Source organism: Aphis gossypii, chromosome 1 (genome assembly GCF_020184175.1).
Source record: "Aphis gossypii isolate Hap1 chromosome 1, ASM2018417v2, whole genome shotgun sequence".
Taxonomy (NCBI): Eukaryota; Metazoa; Arthropoda; class Insecta; order Hemiptera; family Aphididae; genus Aphis; species Aphis gossypii.
The window spans coordinates 7,791,971-7,812,034 of NC_065530.1; the positions used below are offsets into that span (position 1 = coordinate 7,791,971).

At 27.2% G+C, this 20,064-nt stretch overlaps 1 protein-coding gene and 1 long non-coding RNA gene across 4 annotated transcripts; both read right to left on the reverse strand.

Annotated features, from left to right (window-relative positions):
* Window positions 1–972: 972 nt before the first annotated feature.
* On the reverse strand, window positions 973–11,621 carry LOC114119131 (acyl-CoA Delta-9 desaturase-like). 3 transcript variants are annotated; one of them, XM_050196974.1, is made up of 7 exons: window positions 11,455–11,610; window positions 10,435–10,563; window positions 8,373–8,631; window positions 4,553–4,683; window positions 3,698–3,903; window positions 2,019–2,204; window positions 973–1,487 (listed from the first exon to the last, which is right to left on the reverse strand). In XM_050196974.1, the coding sequence occupies exons 2-7, from the start codon at window positions 10,465–10,467 to the stop codon at window positions 1,199–1,201; spliced, it is 1,104 nt and encodes a 367-aa protein (XP_050052931.1). In that variant the 5' UTR covers window positions 10,468–10,563; window positions 11,455–11,610; the 3' UTR covers window positions 973–1,198. The 3 variants fall into 3 exon arrangements, with proteins under 3 accessions (XP_050052931.1, XP_027836413.2, XP_027836410.2); XM_027980612.2 differs by lacking the exon at window positions 10,435–10,563 and having other exon boundaries at window positions 11,455–11,621; XM_027980609.2 differs by lacking the exons at window positions 10,435–10,563; window positions 11,455–11,610 and adding an exon at window positions 8,740–8,882.
* A 3,449-nt stretch (window positions 11,622–15,070) lies between these two features.
* LOC126549455 (uncharacterized) lies at window positions 15,071–17,885 on the reverse strand. Its single transcript, XR_007603558.1, has 3 exons — window positions 17,751–17,885; window positions 17,527–17,669; window positions 15,071–15,229 (listed from the first exon to the last, which is right to left on the reverse strand). It is a non-coding gene; the product is annotated as an uncharacterized LOC126549455 (long non-coding RNA).
* Between the last annotated feature and the right edge of the window lie 2,179 nt (window positions 17,886–20,064).

Sequence of the window (20,064 nt, forward strand, 5' to 3'; positions counted from 1 at the left end):
TTTTTTTAATTTTTTTATTAATGTATGAAAAAATTGGAGACTGCTTGTAATAAATTTTTCAAAAAAAAAAAAAAAAGGCATTACCTTTATATTCAATTATCTAATTGTTTTGATTCAAATTTATATATAATATAATATAACACGACAACATAATTAAACATTACCTTAACTATATGTTTTAAATAACCGATCGCGGTTTTTGTTTTTAATTGTATAATAATAAGTACATAAATGATAATATTATAATAGACAGACGTACAAGAATCATTAGATGAAATGAAGATACCTAAACATAACTTTATACATAAAAAAAATAATAACAAATTCATCGGGCAAAAACAATCTTGGACATATGCCCAAATCACAACTTAGTACTTACGATTAATAATTACTTAATGTCGATTCTCTTACAAAACAAATCGTTAACACAATAAAAACTGTTAATTTTTAAACGCGTTCGCCTGCTTCTGCCGTACTTACGTATTACTGTAGCAGTGCATACTACCTACTGTAATGCACGACGATATAATATTATAATACTATAAAACAATAAGTTAAACAACGAACGAAAGCGTTCTCATTAAGTTCGTATTATATAATATCGTACTCAGCAGCTATTGTCGTAGCCTAAACGATATAAAATCCAGGTGGGCCGACCGTACCGTTTTGTTCTTACGCGTATGCCACGGTCGAAATATACGAGTGATACAACTGCTGTGACACAAAATTAATCTACCGTAAGTATACACGACGGTTTATGGACCATCGTAACCGTTTGCGTTTTGTCTATTTGAACTCCCGCGAGACTAAGTAATATAGGTGATATACGATAAGTATGCGAAACACCGTAATAACGACAGTTGTACGATACCCGTTGAATACAATCTAAAATAACAATAATATTATAATAATGGTATTCTAGAATTTAAGTATCATAGGTATTATTATTTCGTAACATAATACACGTATACATGTTATATCAAACAGGTGCCTATATTAATAAAACAGTATAATATATAATATATATTGTTATAGGTACGTAAATATACAACACGCTAAATTCAACATTTAACACACACACATACACACACACACACATACACGCACACGTAACACGCGTGTTAAATAATAATAATAATAATAATAATAATCGAAACGTCGTTTTTAAACGTAATGATGTATTGTAATAAATTAATGTTTATGAAGTCTTATAGTCCCCTGTGTGCTCCGTCGTTTCCGGCACCTCTCGCCAACTTCCGTCGCCGTGCCTGACGGCCACTTCCTGAATGAGCTTTTTGGACGGCGTCTTGAGATTGTATGCCCATCCGATCTTGGAAAACAGGTCTAGCCACAAGGTGGTCGTGTTCAACAGGTACCCGCCGATCTCTGCTGCCCTGTAGTCCCATGGGAACACGTGATGATAGTTGTGCCAGCCCTCGCCCATGGCCACGATGGACACCATCAAGTTCTGAGCTGGTTGGATGCGACTACGAAATAAATAAAAACGAAGACGATGAGTTTTGGAGGAATCAAGCTGGCCTACGTATATTATAATATTTCATTGTGTATTTTTTAATTTTATTTTTTTGTAGAGATGTTTTTTTTGGGGGGGAGGGGGCGTGTAGAAACGACTTGGGTAGGCGGGCCTGTATGAGATTCCCGGTATGACTTAAACACGACGTAATTACAGTAAGCATTTAGCACACATTTGGCAAATGGCGGAATATTTGAGCTTGTCAACAATTCGGATAACGTTCAGCTTTATAATCGATGATTTATTTTAACACGACATTGTGTATTTACGTTTTTTAAAAAAGAAAATCAACATAAATAAGATTTCATTATTAACAACTTTCGTGTGAAGGTCATACTAGAGATCCAATTTAGAGTCCTCTAGTTTTAATTATCTTCGCCAAAATAATACATCCCCAAGAAGACGATGCGTGTCCATATTGTAATATATGATTCACTGTATATAGGGAGCACGCTGATTAAGTAATGGTTTTTGTTTTATTTACTTGTCATACGGCTTGCTTCCCCAGATGTGAGCCACGCTATTGACGGACCACGTGAAGTTCAAGTTCAACACGTACCGGACTATGGCCAATGAGCTGATGGCTTCCGTCCAGTTTTCATTCCACGCGTAAACCGGCACCAAAACAGGTATGATGAAACATAAGAGCAACTTGAACAGAAGAAAGTGTCTGAAACGATAAAAATAATATAATAGATTAATTATTATTGTGTCACTCGTGTTACAGTGTTTGTACTGATTTTAATTGTATATGTATAGTTGGCACTATTTTCGAAATATCTCCAAAAGACAAAACAATATCAATACCAAATTTAGTATCGCCTTACAAAACGGTCGTTTTCAATAAATTTTTTTTTAATGTGATTTGTCGTGTAGAACACTGATTGACGATTACATGACTGGTAAGCGTATACCCACCAGTCTATTACAAGAAATTGTATAATACGTGTTATATCACACACCATGGCATATGTGTTCTATGACCAATGATAATTCCAGTACTAATAAAGTGTATGTAAAGTACTTACGTCTTATATGATAATAATCACGTATTTATTACCAAAACAATGTGGATGACACATAAAACTAAAAATTATTAATTTATATAAATTTGAATAAATATGTTTATTTTTACGCAGAAGTTGTAAATTAAAATTGTATAATATTTTTTCAGTTATTTTATAACTGGCAATTTTAATATTTGACTTAGGGACTTGGTAAACTTAAGCAATTGCGGATTATTGAATCCCTTCCAGAATTCTTATTATCACACAGTCCTATTAAAGACGTACAAAATACAAATATTTGATTAATACAGCTTATATGAATATTTCTGTAGAGAATTGTTAATAATTAATATAGTTAATGTATATAACCAGTTTTAAGAATCTTGAAAAAAAGATAAAAAGACTAAGTGATATGCATTGTGATATAAATAAAAAAAAAATAGTTGGAAAACAATTTACATGGAAACCCGAATCCAAAACGACGAAAACAAAAACATTTGGACTTCGATAAACAGAATTGTTTAGAAACACCATAGGTAATTTAATATCTTAGTATAAGGCTGTAAAAACCACACGGACGTCCAAAATAACACGTGTTTCAACGCGATTTTTAAACACGCGTTATTAAACAAACACATATTCATTTGTTAAAACTTTTAAAAAAGGAATACATTTTTTTTTTGCATTTAAGTATGTATTAAAAACGTGCAGTTTTATCAAGAGACATAATAAATTGTTACTGTCATATTTCTACACTAAAACACTAAACAAACGGTGTACTTCGTGCATTTGTTGTGTGGAATATTGACTAGTGAAATGTGGACCTTTATCCTTTAGTGTCTCAAGCACTTAGAAGACCAATAATAATAATAATTAATATTAATATAATAATAATAATAATTATTATTATTATTATTATAGTGGGTGACAGACGACAATCGGATGTCAAAAGACGTACTCGGGTACCCACTCCCCCCAAATATTGATTTTATAGTAGTACACAAGCATGATATTATATAAAATCAATGCCACGACTGAACGAAATAACGTGGTTTCCCCAAATGGTGTATCCGTCGTATCTGCCGTCTGAGTAAAACGTGTCGGAGATACACCGTCTCGTCTATTAATTTATTATATTAATACATCGAATACGCACTTAGTGTGAAACTGCACCAGTGGATCGTTGTTGATGTCGGACATGTCGATGGTCTTGCCCTTTCTATAGACTTCAGGATGTTTGCGCTGCATCAGCCAGCCAACGTGTGAAAAGAAAAAACCCCTGTTGGCGTTGTGTGGATCGGCGTCCGTCTCGCTGAACTTATGATGCACCCGGTGATCGCGAACCCAATCCGGTATGTCGTTCTGAGGGCAAAGAAAATCGTATTAAATGCAAAAATATTTATATAAATGTACCTAAATGTACCTTTCAGTAGCATTCATTAATTATAATGGGTCACACGTCGTATGTAATATAATTTAACCCGTTGAGGGTATATAATCATTGGAACGTCAACGTTATAGTAAACAATAGGGTTGTAACGTCGCAAGGCATATTACGCATTTTCTATCGGTTTTCCTCTGATGAAATCATATCGGGTATTCATTTCTATTAATATTATACTTAAACTCTTAAACTCTAATTTAGGCATTGCTATACGTTGGAAAAATCACTATACACAGGGACGTCAAATGTGAATTAATATTATAAGAAATTAATTTCGTCGGAGAAAACGATAAAAACAATATTATTACAGAACGGAAATTATTATAGCTTTGATTTGAGTTAAGGCCGTTTGGTTTTAAAAAACCTAATTCTGTGAGTCGATTTAGTTTGAATATATTTAATAATCTTCTTACTGAATTGAAGTTAATTCTGAGCTACTAAATACACATTTCAACGTTGAATAAAACATTAATTGATTAATATAAACTATAGCAAGCAAATGTGTAAAGACGCATAAACGACCACTAAACACTTGAAAATTTCAATGTTAACTAATGTATAACATACCTGTCCCGATACTGTGTAACACAATATGAGTATTAGTTGTAGTGGTAATTTCGCTTTGAACGATCTATGAGTGAAATATCGATGTGCGCCGCCGGTAACTCCAAATCCACCAATACCTCCGACTATAAAAGCTGCACCATAAATAAGAATTAAACAATGAAAGTTGAAAAATATCATCACTTAAAAAATTGATTCTCCACTTATTTGGGGACAATATATATTATATACATAAATATGAGATATTATGTCAAACTAGCTGACATTCAAACTAATAATATTTAATCTTAAATAAATGTCATAAGAATTGTAACTAAATAACTAATATGGAAATCCATAAACTGTTTTTTCAAAATTCTTTTCTAAGGCAAGGATCACATTTTAGTTGAAAAATCAAATTTGCACCATTAATATAAAATAGTAAAATACATTAATAATTGCGACATAATATTTTATTTATTGTTGATATTATATTAATACAAAAATAATATTTTTTCTTCTGGAATACGTTGTTTTTGAAGCCTTTAAATATGAATAACTTATAAGTTGTAAGTTTATTTAAACCAGTATTATTTAAATTTTTTTTTCAAACTGCATTAAAATTGCCTAAAGAAAATCCCTTAAAAAGAGACTTTTTAAATAAACCGTGCTTGACAGAAACAATTTCTTTTGTTTTAGTCAAAATTTAAATAAAACTTTATTAGTAAATTTACATTCGAATTCATCTCTTCAATTTTTAATGTCATTAATATTTTCTTTTAATATAACTTTATAACTTTACTTTAAATCCCATTCCCCATATATATAGCTACAACCAGATTAGACCCCACTCTCTGTCCCTAATGCAACATGAAAACAAATAAAACATCACGGTTATTGTCACAAATAAAAACGTTCTAATACTCATATTATTAAAACCAAATATATTCCATATTGACTGTCATGTTTATTAAAAAATAAATCTGAATGCATACACTAGTTAGCTACATTATTAAAATATATAATGTATTAAATTCATATACAAACGCAATCGTCAGATAAAAACAAGCAAGTCAGCTAGAACTGAAGTAGCATGGAAACATATTTATGTTACTCAATACTTATAATCATATTTTTTTTTATTATTAATACAAAATATTAAAATGTGTATATCATATTATTTAATTAAAAAATAAAGTGAAGTATATGTATAAATGATTTACGATTTACAATTTAAAAAATAAAAGATAAATACTTGAAAATAAAATAGGTATTCTTAAGTTCATATATCTAATCTCTTTACACTTTAAAATGTATAACAACAGTTACATATAATTTATAAATACTTCAAACTAGCAATACACAATTGTTCAAATTCGATTGATCAAACATTTTACAAGACCATTAAGTATTTAAAATGTAATCATATTTAGAGTCTCAACTCTAAAAGATATTGAATTTTATTTGCCTAATTAATCATTCTGATTTTGTTTGAATTCAATTTTAAAATGAATGATTATTAATAAAATTATTTTAGATTCAAAAAACAATTTAGTTCTAATTATTGAAGTACACGTCAACTTTATTGAGCTAAATAAAACGAATGAAAAGAAAATAATGATATAATCTAACATTTTATATTAGTACCTAATTTATACATTACAATTTATATACTTAAAACTATTTATTTTCTATAGTGTTTACTTGTTTACATAAATGCATCGTTATAGATTTGGTTAGGTCACATCGTTAATTTATGAACACTATAATAATAATTTTTCTATTTTAACGCGTCCTTAAAACACAACGCTTATGCAGTTCACTGCACGTGACAATTATTATTTTATATGCGGTATGTCTGAAACATACAGTAAGCAGTACTTAGATAGCTTATCTAGATAAAACAACTGTATCTTTATCTTATCTTAATTAATAAACTAATTTTCTAAAAAAAATAACTAAAACTCGTGTTGATTAATTTATTAAACAGTTTCTAAGCATAAACGTAAGGAGACATTTTAAATTTAGTAGTAAAATAATATAGATAGTAATATATTATAATATGTGACGTATCTATTTTCCGTGAATTCAAGTCGTGAATTCGTAATGATTGTTAAATCAATTGTAATTTGAAATAGGTAGTACGTTTATTTAATTTAACTCAAGTATAACAAGTGTACGTAAAATGCGTGACGCGTGAAGATTACAACATCATTGATAAACGAATATTTGGTAGTAGTTTGCTCGTGGTTAGTAAAGAATGGCCCGGAGGAAATAATAAAATGCAATTACTTATATTAAGCCCGCATAAATTATATAATATGCATCATGCACCGTGCACCTTATAGTTTATACACACACTTGCACGAGTGCATGAATACCTAAACATCGTTCTACGCATTTTGGTGTACCATAGTATATTGTAGTACATAGAAAACTATGGCAGTATTTGAATTTTTAAAGAAAAATATTTAATTTTTGGTTTTGAAATGTCAATATTTTCAATAGAACCATCAGAGTCTAGAAAAAAGCTTGTTTTCATCAATATGTTAATCATTTTGACGAAACAATTATACTCCGGAAAGTACATTAGAAAAAATTATTTATTTAAATATAATAATAATAAAGAAATAAAATACAATAATTTAGAAATATATTAATATTTTATTCGTTCAAAATAAAAAACGAAGCATTAAAAATATCTATAAAAATATCTGTCATATTATATTTTAAATAAAAACTTTTTTGGCTTTATCTAATCAAATTTTAAATTCCATGTTATTTTATTTCTTGATAATTTTCTATAAAAATATAATTAAAGTAAAATGATCTTCTTTTTTTGTAAGCTCAGTTTAAATAGTCGGACATGGTATTATGTATCTGTTGTTTTTTTGAACCTACAAACCTACTGCCTGTTTATTTTCAATGTAAATACACGAATTGTGACAAATATATTTTTAAATATATACATTAGATACATCTAATGGGTCAATAAAAACAAATAATTCAAATATATTTCATTGACCAGGTCAATTCAAATAAATCCATCAATTTGACCTAGTAGAAAAATTATCTTTAAATTAAATATCATTAAATAAATTTAAACCGTGTATCTATATTATATTTATATGCACGGTACCTAATTATTATTGCTAATACTGTAATATTTTTATATAAATAATTTTTAAATAAATAAATGTTTATGAATTATGATTTTGACATAGAACGAATGCAACTGTAAGCAAAATATTTCCATCAGTAAACTGAACAATGCCACAGGAATTTATAAAATACTACCGCAGGTGTCATGTATAAACATTAAGACCGCGTCTTTAACAAAATTATTATTTTGAACAACACGCTAGACTTCTTATATGAGAACCTTTATTTTAGATTATGTATACCGTTTAGAATGAACCGAAAATAATAGTACATTTTTTTTCTATTCATTTTTTTTTTGTACTCAAAAGTTTTAATTAGTTCTATCTATATATCAAATGGAAATTCATTCTAATCAGTATTCTAAATATAGGTCAATTTTTCTCACCATTAATCTTATTAGGTAATAGGTATATACGCATGTAGAAAAACCACACAGAGAAAATCAAAAGCTTCCCAGAAAAACGCAATTTTAACCTGGCTGGGATCAGAATTGGCTTTCTAAGACACATGGCTGTCAAATTCAATATCACAACACGTCACTATAAAATACACCGAGGTTAAGCGAAACGAGTGTACAGTCATTACCGTTCGTTGTGTCTATCGCCCATCCAACATTTTTATCTTTTTATTTTTTACATAATTTACTATCATGTGATTACATTAAATCATAGGTTGTACTTACCCCAGATGTAAGTTTGATATTTCGTTGTAAAGAAGTAATTGCAAAAACAATAGACGGCCGCAACGTGTAATAAAGTGATGAACACGACGTTTGTCCATATGATTTCCTGCTTGCTAACAGGGAGCTGTGACTGTTCTTCTTCGCAGCTGGTGGTCTTCTGTTCTTTTTGGTCGTTTTTTAACAGGTCCATTTCCTCTTGTAACACGTCGTATTCGGTTATGGTCGTCGTCTTCGCACCCATCTGGACCATGGTGGAAATCTGTCCATCACAAATTAAAAAAAAAAATTATTTATTTCAGCTGTAGTCGATATTTAAAAATAATTATAACATATTTTCATATTTATTATACTATATAGGTTAGCGTACATGTTTTTTCTCGTTTTTCGCTATATCGTCGTAATACGTGCGCATACCTCTACATAATAGAGAAATTACGCGAAAAAAAAAGTGCCACTACAAAAGAGAAATAAAAAATGGACACATAGTACCTACGCAATAAATAATACAACAATATTCGTTCATTATGAAACACTTTTCTATGCCGCGCGACGTCATAGACTGCGATATAATTATAATATTATAACGGTCGTTCCACAATACGATACAGTACAACAATACTTATGTAATAAAATAAAATATATAAATATAATAATAGAAGTAATGTGTTCTGTATTGACGTAACCATATTATAATATATACTATACACGACGAAACTCGAACACCGAATATTTTTCTTTTTTCTTTTTTTTTTTTATCATTCAGTTTTTCTAGCGAAACACGATGGTGGTGGCGGCGGCTAAAATCGAATTCTTAACGCTTGTGAAATTAATTCGTCTGAATGGACCGGCACGAGTCGCGAAATCGGCAACGGCGTACGTTTCGCGAAAACCAAATGGGAGCATTGAGCGTATAACGTGTGCGTCTATTTACTTTAATATGAATTCGAATTTCGATTGCGACTCGCTATAATGGTAGTATTTATATGGGATTCCGCAACAATAATAATATTACGAATATATGTCGTTTTCGCGAATCTTATTGGCTTTTTTGTGTTTTTCGAGTTTTTGTTTGTAAACACGATGTCCGATTTATCGCCCGCCGTTTTTTCTCGGGACTTGAGTGCTAGCATTGATATTTTAAAGGTTTATAATATAATCGTCGTTGATCATCAGCTGGTATGTGCGCGCGTGTGGTATCATATTTTGAATTTCCACTTTTTTATACGTCACAATAATATTATAATCGTATCGTTGCGTTTGTTTATTATTATTTTTTTTAATAATAATAATTATACTTATATATTTCGAGTACCGATCCAACGTATGCCTTGACAAACACTGGGTACGATTTCTGATACACTTGAATATTATGTTCATTTCACAACATAGTGCGTTAGCCGTAAAAATAAATAATAATAGTGAAATTTTTTTTAACATAAATTCTTTACAACCTCAGCAAAATAGTCACTGAGATCCTGTCTAAACGGTTCGACAAGGAAAACGAAAAAAAAAATGATTTGTTTTTCAATTAGATTGCAGCGTGACACAAATTTGCACTGAATTATTATTAAACTATTTTTTATTTTTTATCTCTTGGTGATATTAACGGAGTTCTATAATCAGAAATCTAAAATTCCTTTTTAATCTAAAATATTCGTTAGGTGTAATTTTAAAAACATTAATTATAAAATTAAGATTTTTTTATGAACATGCCTATTGTAAAATTAAAATACAAATTTGATCACAGACTATAATCAATACAAACTATAAGAATTTATGAGCATTTAATAAATCACTGACTTAAACTAATTATTTCTGTCATTTGATTAGTTCATTAAGCAGAGCAAACGCGTACTAAAAAACAATAATATTACAAGTTACTCGTTTGTACAAAGGTATTTTAACATACGAGAAATTCCTATGTTCATTAATCAATTAAAATAAACGGTTTTTAAATCAATATTAATATCCAAATGGTAAAATATAGAAATATGACATGACATACACCGATAATTTTCTTTGCTCATACGCTATTTAATATAAATATCACAATTAAACTTACTGAATGTAAAAACAAGTAGCAACCCATAGTCATTTAGCGCGGTAAGAAAAGTGGTAGAGTGTGATTTATAATTATTTTATTTGTAGAAAATTCACCTAACCAGATAGGCAGAAGAGGATGAATTGTATTCTAAAACACAAAAGTTTAAAATAAATTAAGTGAAAAAATCTGTTGGTTTCCATCTAGGTAAGCTGTTAAATCATTTTTAGTACTTTCAAATAAATTTATAGCATTTTTAATAGATTTTAATCTTTTTTCGTCAAAGTCAAAATTTCTAAAGTATGAAATTGAAATTATCAAAGTAATATTATGCCACGTATTTACCTATATCTTTTCCCTTTAAATTTGCCATAAACGAATGTATTTTTTTTTTTTATAAATAGTTAAAACTTGCAACAATATATTATATATATATAAGTTATGCTTTAATAAAAAATATATATAATATAATACTCAATATACTACAACCAATTTATCCAATTATTGAACATAACCAACTAATTTTGTAAAAGACAGGATAAAGCATATCAATACATATAAATCCTATCTCTAGTTTAATCTATCCTGATTCTATTTTATCCTTTTTAAAAACCCTTTTCCGTCGTAGTAGATAATGCTGGAAATTTAAAAATAATTAATATTGATGCTCATATAATACATCGAAAGATTTTATACAAACTTACGTTGCGTTTAAATAAATAAAAATTGTATTTTAAAAGAAATTTAAGCGAATTATAGCAAAATGGACTGGTTAAGCAAAAACCAAAAAATGTTCTTTAATAAAATTATAGTGATAACATATAAAAGATAGCGCCCACGAGTATTAATTGTTGATGAAATAATTTTTAAATGTGTTTACAATCCACGGTTTGATTGTTATAAATTACATTTGACACACGTCTCAAGAAATTCTAATAATAAAATGTAAATTATTATAGTAATATGATTGCACTATTTATAGTTAATATATTACAATATGAATTAATATGCGATTTAACAATAGTTATGTCTGTTACTTACCCAAGCAAAAAAATGCTGAAACGATAATAATATGAAATATAGTATGACTTGTGTAGACTACCACCGTAGTCTCTTCGTTGGTGACTCCTGCAACAACTACGCGATTTTTCGTTTGATTTTCGGCGAGCTAGCTAGACGTGGTTAACGCAGCCCCACTACAATGCGTCATGTTCGATGAAGAAGAAATGCTATTTAACAAGCAAACACCTAGGACCTAATTCCAAATGTAAACAGACAATTCAAAACACTAATATATAGTCGTACGAATGTGTATTATGTGTATATATATGATTATTACTACATAAATTATTATTATTTCGAAAGTTAAATAATATGTGTACAGAGCAATATAGACGATTGCGCGTATAGCTTTTAATATTTATAATCGACAGTCGGAGTAAGATTGGTTGAACTACAATTAATAAGTATATGAGTTATTGATATCATGATAATATTATATTATTATGTTTGTCTACCTGTTCACAAAATTTAACAAAAACGAGCAATACATAATTATTATAAAACGATCTAAATATTAAAGTATGTAACAATGGTCAATTACAGTCGTATGTTATGTAATGTTACATTCCGGTGACGAAAATATTAACGTATTTTAATCGTTTAAATTTTTTAAAAACGGTTTTGAAAAAAATTCATTACATTGATAATAATTAGTCGAGTAGTAAACGTTAAGAAGTACAATTTTAAGAGACATACGATACTGATTTGTGGTAATTTAATCATAGCCCAAATAAATGTATTGTTACGATTCGTTTTGTCAGTACCTACACACTGCGCGTAAAAACTTTTAACAGTTATAAAACAAAAACTATATCACAAAATATTCTGGGCAAGCTTATAATTTTAGTAATTAAAATCTTTGAAAATGGATAAATTCAGGGAGAAAAAAATAATAATGTTCTTATACAACATATATTATATAAAAACTATAACAGTTTTAAGTAACTTGAAGTTTCCATAACTTTTTTGTCACCACGGCCACAAGAGAACATTAATGTTTAACGTTACTACATAAAACCTATTTAAGAAATACAAATCAATCAATCAAATTTAATGGTCTATCAATAACAAGTATTTACTTAGACATTACAATAGCTTGTGATTAAATTATCAATGGGATTGAAAGAGGAGATTTGCATAATATTTTTGAAAAATTAAATAATATAAATTGAATAATTTTTTTAAGTAAGTATTAAGTATTATTGTTAAATAATTATTTCATTACTGCTATAAATTGCTGATAACAATTATAAATTACGTGATAGTTTATAATAATTTATAATTTGCATAGTAACTTTTAATTTTTTTTTTTTAAATACCCTGTGTACTCTACTAATGATTCTAGTTATTTCACAATACACAAAAAGATTCGATGACAACGATGGCTCAAACTCTTGATTAGGTTCATAGGATCCAAACCAAACTAAATTATTTACACACATCAGTCAACTAAACAAATTATGTTTTAACCGCTTAACTAAACGTCGCTGACCTCAACGTAAGCTTGAAATTTAGTAAATAATGACAATTCAAAGATTTATTTGCATTTAACGTAAGTAGGGTTTCCCATCCTAAAAATAAATTATAGTAAAAAAGGAATATAATAATGATAAAGATTAATTGATGCACCTATAAAATATTTTATTTAATTATAGAAGAACAAAAAGCTATCCAACACAAAATTGTAAAGGACTAGGAGAGCAGAAAATACAATATTGAATATGAATCATATTAAATCCACGAGACCAAATTAAGTATTATAAGCGTCAAAGTTGTACAAAGATGTTGTATTATTAATTATCATACATCTGCATAAAATAACAATCACTGTATAAAAACAAGGTTCAAAGCGGAGCTCTAACAGTTTATAGTATAATATTTATGGAACTATCTAAAACGTTTAAATTATTTGTAATATAATAAGTCATTAATGATTACGAACTTTGTTATAGAATCTATTATAGTTAATAATATTATCATACGGTTTGATGATCGGAATTATGAGTGATGAAAATTGTAAATTAAAATAACCGATTTCGTTAAAAAAATACCGATACTTTGTAAACGTAACCATTTATTAGCAATTTACTATCTTCAAAAACAAAAAAAAAAAAAAAAACAGGGAACTCGTTTCCTCTGCAGTAGTTGTTGATTGTACCTATATTCATTGCTTGAAGTTACTACAATGGATAACATCTTACATTTAAAATTCAATGATAAATACTATATACAATAAAAATTGCACATGCCAATCATATTTGGAAATTGATTGGGTATTTGAAAACATGGTCCAGAAATCATTCAAATACCCCCACTCCTGAAAAAATTTAAATAATTATATATTTCTTTTTTATGTGACTTAATGGCTCATTTTGAGTAACAATATTTTAACCCTTTAAAATTCAATCAATTTTTCACTTATGACATGTGGTTATTCTATTATGATAATTTATCCTAATTTATTATTTTTATTAACTTACCTATTAGTCAATAACATGATTTAAGATAATATAACATATTATACTTTTCTCCTAAATTGTAAATATTAAATAGAATAATTTCTTCTCATTATATAGAAAAGCATTAACTTTTTAAAATAATTTTAAAGTAACCTTTTTCAAATAAAATATTGATTTTTATTATCATCTTTTTAAGCTATTATCTATCAACAACAAATAATATTTTTAACTTCATACTCTAAAACAACATATTTTTTCTAAGAATTTTTAATAAATTGAATTTTAAATGATTATCTAGTTGATTGGTTATAACTTATATTTGTTTAATGTTTTGATAAGTGAAATGATACTCCGCTAAATATTGGTCTACTACTCCGCTTATTTGAACTTATGGCTAGGTAATTATAAATTCTCATTCGAATATAAGTGTTTATTTTTTAATAAAAATAACCTAACAGATAATAATTATGAATGTAAAAGCAAGTCTATGATTATTAATTATTATTATTTTTAATTTCAGCAAAAGTAAAATACTCATTTTATCTTGCACTTTAAAAATTAACTTCAATATATTATATTATATTTAAATGTTAATCAAGTACTTTAATCAACCTTAACTAGTCCTTAACACAGGTACTCGTACAATTATACTTAAGGCATTTGAATGGTATAGGTACACATATTTAATTGAATATTTAGTTATTAACACGTAGTGCGGACGTGCAGTAATCTGCTGTTCGTGGCATCCGTCAAACTGGTTTAGTATACTTTTGATTGGACAATAATAAAAATTATAGAAATAATATTATATATAGTTATATTATTATTGTAGGTTTATCTGTACTATATTCCTCTCCGTCGAAAGCCTAACTTCATACAGTAAGTACAATGAGAAAACGACCTTGACGTTTTCGTGAGTGGTTGTCCAAATACTCACAATATTATATATTATAATAGGTACCTAAACCTCTAGATTATTTTCTAATTGTTATAAAATGCATTTCAATTCTGAGACGATATTTTTTTTAGCGAGAACATTTTGAGTAGATTTATTATGCTCATACAAAGCATTATATTCTTATCTTAGCAAGTTTTTATTTTTTATTTTTATTTTTTGGTGCATATACTTACCAATCACTCCTCAGAACAGATGACCTATAAAATCAATACTGAATAACCGACTGCGTCGCTTATAGAACCATGTAAAATTCACAACTTTACAACAACTACTTAGGCTTTCATTCGCATATTTTAAACCAGTCACTGCTGACAACCATCTCTTGACTCCCTGGAAGCTATAAATTCATTTATAATAGACACACAAAAAAACCATTATTATCAACATCCTATGGTCAGATGGTCTTACATATTTCTATAATTTTAATTTACGTAGTTAATTAATTTTGAACGGAGCAATGAATGTATTGCTTTTACAATTATAATACAAATACCTAGGTATGTGCGTGCGTGCTTTTTGTTACTGTTATCATATTTTGAGACGATAAAAATGGTTCGATTTTCAAATATGAGGACAATTCCTAGTAGTAAATTATATATATTTAGTACCTTAGGGATAAAAGTATAAAATTACAGTATTTTCTTAACAATCGGAAAAAACAACAAAAAAAATTAATAAAAACGGAAATTTTATTTTTATAACTTAAAAACATAGAACTGTAGAGAATTTTTTACAAAGTGTTAATGTTATTATATTTTATGCATGGTATAATTTTCAAAATATTTCGAATATTTTTTAGTTGTTAACTTCTAATTGTCAGTAAAAAAAAATCTACTCGGTCAAAATATTTGAAAATTTAGTATAAGGTTTCTAATAAGTTTCTATTAATTAAAAAAATATATATCAGAGTAAATACTTAGTCTAGTAGATTATCTCCACTAAGAATTGTTTTTTGTACATAATGATATATCATTGAATTCAAATTTAACACATTCATTAGGTACAGTGACTCACTTCACCGTATAGCAGAGCGATAATATCCACTTGCTCACCATTTTTTTCTAATTTGTATGTACTAGTTGTAAATATTTTAAAGTTTATAACTTTTTATTTAATTTTCTTATACCAATTTGATCATAAATGCAATTCTTATGTATTTATTAAAATTATGAAATATGCTCAGTAGCCATAATTACTAAACTATGCAAATTGTCAAATTCTTAGATTTTAATGGGTACATACGCTTATTTTCAAAATAATACCTCCTATTTTCCACAAATTATAAAGAATTTGATTAACTCAGAAATAAAATGGGTTGAGTACTTGAGTATGATTAAAAAAACACAACAATTGTGAACCATGTACCTATATAATTATAAATTCATAATTGTTCAATTGAACTTTGTATAATAAAATTGTTCAATAAAAATACTTAAAAAATACTAAGTATAATATTTTATTAAATTATCAGGTACAATTTGTATACGTATATATTATATACATATATATTAAGGTTGTGTTAAATAATTAAATTAATTACATATGTATTGTGTAATTACAATCAAGATCAGCTGAAAAATTATGTAGGTGTATGTAATTTTGTTTACTTTTATCGATGATTTTGCACCCGAGAAAAATTCTGAGTATAACTGTAATGAATAACAACAGCCTTGTAGTAAAACATCGAGTCCTAAACAAATATAAATAATTGACTGTTCGCGAGGTTGTGAAGTGGGTTTAAAATACTTATTAACAAAAATTAAATTTACGGGTAAGAATTTAGGAGACTTATTCAACTATATTATTCCTATAATTAGAAAATGAGAATGATATAATGTTACGAAAAAAATTAAATTAAATATTTAGGTCTTAGTATAAAAATTATAAGAGCTTAAAAAAGCCAACAACGACTTAACAAAATGTTGTAGTTATCAATTATTATAAAAATTTCCAAAATTGCATTATAATGATATTATGTTTCCTATTAAAATATATTTTTTTTTATAATGTTAAAAAAAAATTATTATATTCAAATGACAACAAAATAAATAACCAAAATCGATTTTGTTAGAAAAACTAAAGTTTTGTTATTTGTCAATACTTATTATTTATTTTTCTTTAGGAAAGAAATGTATACTTTATTATATAATCCCACCCATTGGATTCCTTTAGTATACCAATAAATAATTTATCTTTAACCACTATAGAATTTTATAATCGGATATATATATTTTAGATATTGAAAGTTATTATCAATGAGATAAATATATCTATTATTTTTAAATTCTATGATACGTTCTTTAACTATTTCCTATTCATGATACAAAAATATGTTTAAAATAATATTGTGTATATAAATAATTTATAGCAGTGTAAATAATTCTAAGAAAATCTAGCAAACTTTTATTTAGAAAAAAATATTTTTGTAGAGTATAAAAGCTGTAAAGTTTCAAAATCACAAAAATATTGTATGTTTCAGCTGGGTCAAGAGGAGAACAATATTGGCCAAGTATGCCAAATGAATAATTCTATAAGTATGGTTGCAATTAAATTGGTTTTTATGTCAACGGCCATCAATATGCACATAATAACACTATTTTCAATGTACAATTTTAAATTGTAAAAGGCGCTTACCTATAAAGATAGTGCAAGGTCATCTGCAATTTACAACACATATTATGATATTTGACTATCTACTTCCTTTCTCTCTATAGAATCATTTTACTAATTTGCTTATGCTCTCCGAGTCGATTAATATCCATATGAAAGCTCTCTACCTATTAAAAAACAAAATTATTTACATTTTTAAATATCGAAATATTTTTATTCTGATAATTAAAACAACAAACTCTTAATACATTCATAAGTGATATTATTTATTGGTAGTATAAGTATCATATTATGATATCTCAACAAGTCCACAAATACATCTTTCACGCAGATGCGGCGTTGTTGTAGTAATAATTAATAGTAACCAATTACTCCAATCCAGCAGCCTGCTGAAAGTACCTATTGAAAATTAGTACAACTATAAAATTTAGAATTCTAGTAAATATGATTATATAATATTATATTTCATTGTTATTGTTCATAGTTTAACATTGTAAACAAATTATTTTTATTTTTCATTATCATCACAATACCTTTTACCATTACAAAATCAATATTGACTATCACTATCTTATCGTTACCACTTACCGCCTTAACTCAATTCCATTTACCCTCAAAGCTGACATAATTAATTTTTCATTTGAATATAAAATGAATTATTCACCCAATACTTTTAATATAAATATCAATATTTTAAGAAAATTACTTAACATCATAATTTGAAAATAAAAATAAAGATAAATTAAAAACAAACAAAAAAAAGCTAAATAAAATGTTTACAATATTTTTAAAAATATAATACTTCTTGTATATTACTAACTTCTATACTCAAGGAAGTAATATTAAGGAAACGTAACGCTTTAACACTCAATAGCTATAAATTAACACTCATACATTGTATACAATTTTTAATTCAAACAATAGTTTATTCTCCTGTTAAGTTTTGCCGGATTGATTAACGTGTGTCTATATAATACGATATTATATATGTATACACATTGTGTACTATTTATCATAGTTATTAATAGTTAACATTGTACTGCAAACATAATATCGAAGATTAAAATTCAACCTTAAGTAGAAAAAATAAATTGTACATTGTGAATTGTATCCAATTTGTTATGTGCTGACTTAAAATTTTTTTTTTAAATTTAATGAAAAACACTCAATTGAAATGACCAATTATTTTCTTCATATTTTACACTACAATAAAATTTAGTAATGATGATACATGAAATAAATCATACTTTTTATTTAATATATTGTCTACTTTTTTCTCTTCAACAACACACATATATTGACAAATAATCACTAAGAAATTATCAATACAACATTGTACAAATTGTTCAATCAGTGGTAAAATATGAAAGTAATTATAATCCCCTTATAAAAATAAATTTAAAAATATTTAAAGTGTTAATTTGATGATAAATATTTTTCACTTCGATATCGGCCGACTAAAGAACGTGAGCCATTAATAAGAAAAAATAGGTAATGACCACAAGTCAATCTTGATAGTTTTTCCCATTTTGTTATTAATGCTTACTGCGATTGGATAATTATCGAAATGACTATGGCAATACAAACTATTTAGTATATTATATTATATAAAATAATTATGGGTGTATTATATTGCCTAGTAAATACGTGACCAAGTGTCACTTTAATTATCATTGATGGTATAGCTTATATATGTTTGTGAATTGCGCACGTTTAAGTATTGCATTTATTTTATTTTAAAAATATAAACGAGTATGATGGATTTTTGAAAAACAAATTTATACTTTTACTTCAAATTAACAAATCATAACATATATGATGTAATATAATAATAATTTAAATGGTTAAACGGCAAAAGAGGGTTTTTTTTTGTAATAAGAAATAATTATCAAACATCTATCAAGCCTTTTTAAATATTAAGCGGAGTGATAAATGTACACATTGATTTTACAATTATATAAGAATTTATTTATAAATATTTTTTCGTGTCTGTTACCAGTCACCTTTTTGTAGAGAAATAAAAATGCTTTGATTTCCAACTTCGATATCTTTTCTGGTAGGTAGGCATAGACGAATGGTAATCAAATATATTGGGAGAGGAGCTAAATCTCTGCTATTTACTATATACTAAAAAAAAAAAAACCATTATTTAAATGAAAAGTAAGACATTTATCTATTTAAAACTGAAATTACAAACGTCAATTATTTTTGGAGTATATATTTACACCATATATATTGTAACCGAAAAGGAGATAACTGATAAGTATAAGTGGGTAACTATTTGCTATTCTTGTCCGGGTGTCCGTGAGGCGCAAACATTGAACTATAGTAGTCGGATTGGCGTGACCATAATGAAACTCTAATTGAAGTCACTGTAATATTATATGCACAAGAGTTTTCACATCGATTTAATTATATTATTTATCGTTCAATTGTATAATATGATCATGAATTATTCTATTAATTTTGATTGAACGTAAAAAAAACGTCTAAGATGTTACTTCGAATTAGTAGGCACATTGTTTATGTAAACTCTTTAATAAAACATATAATTTTTAAATA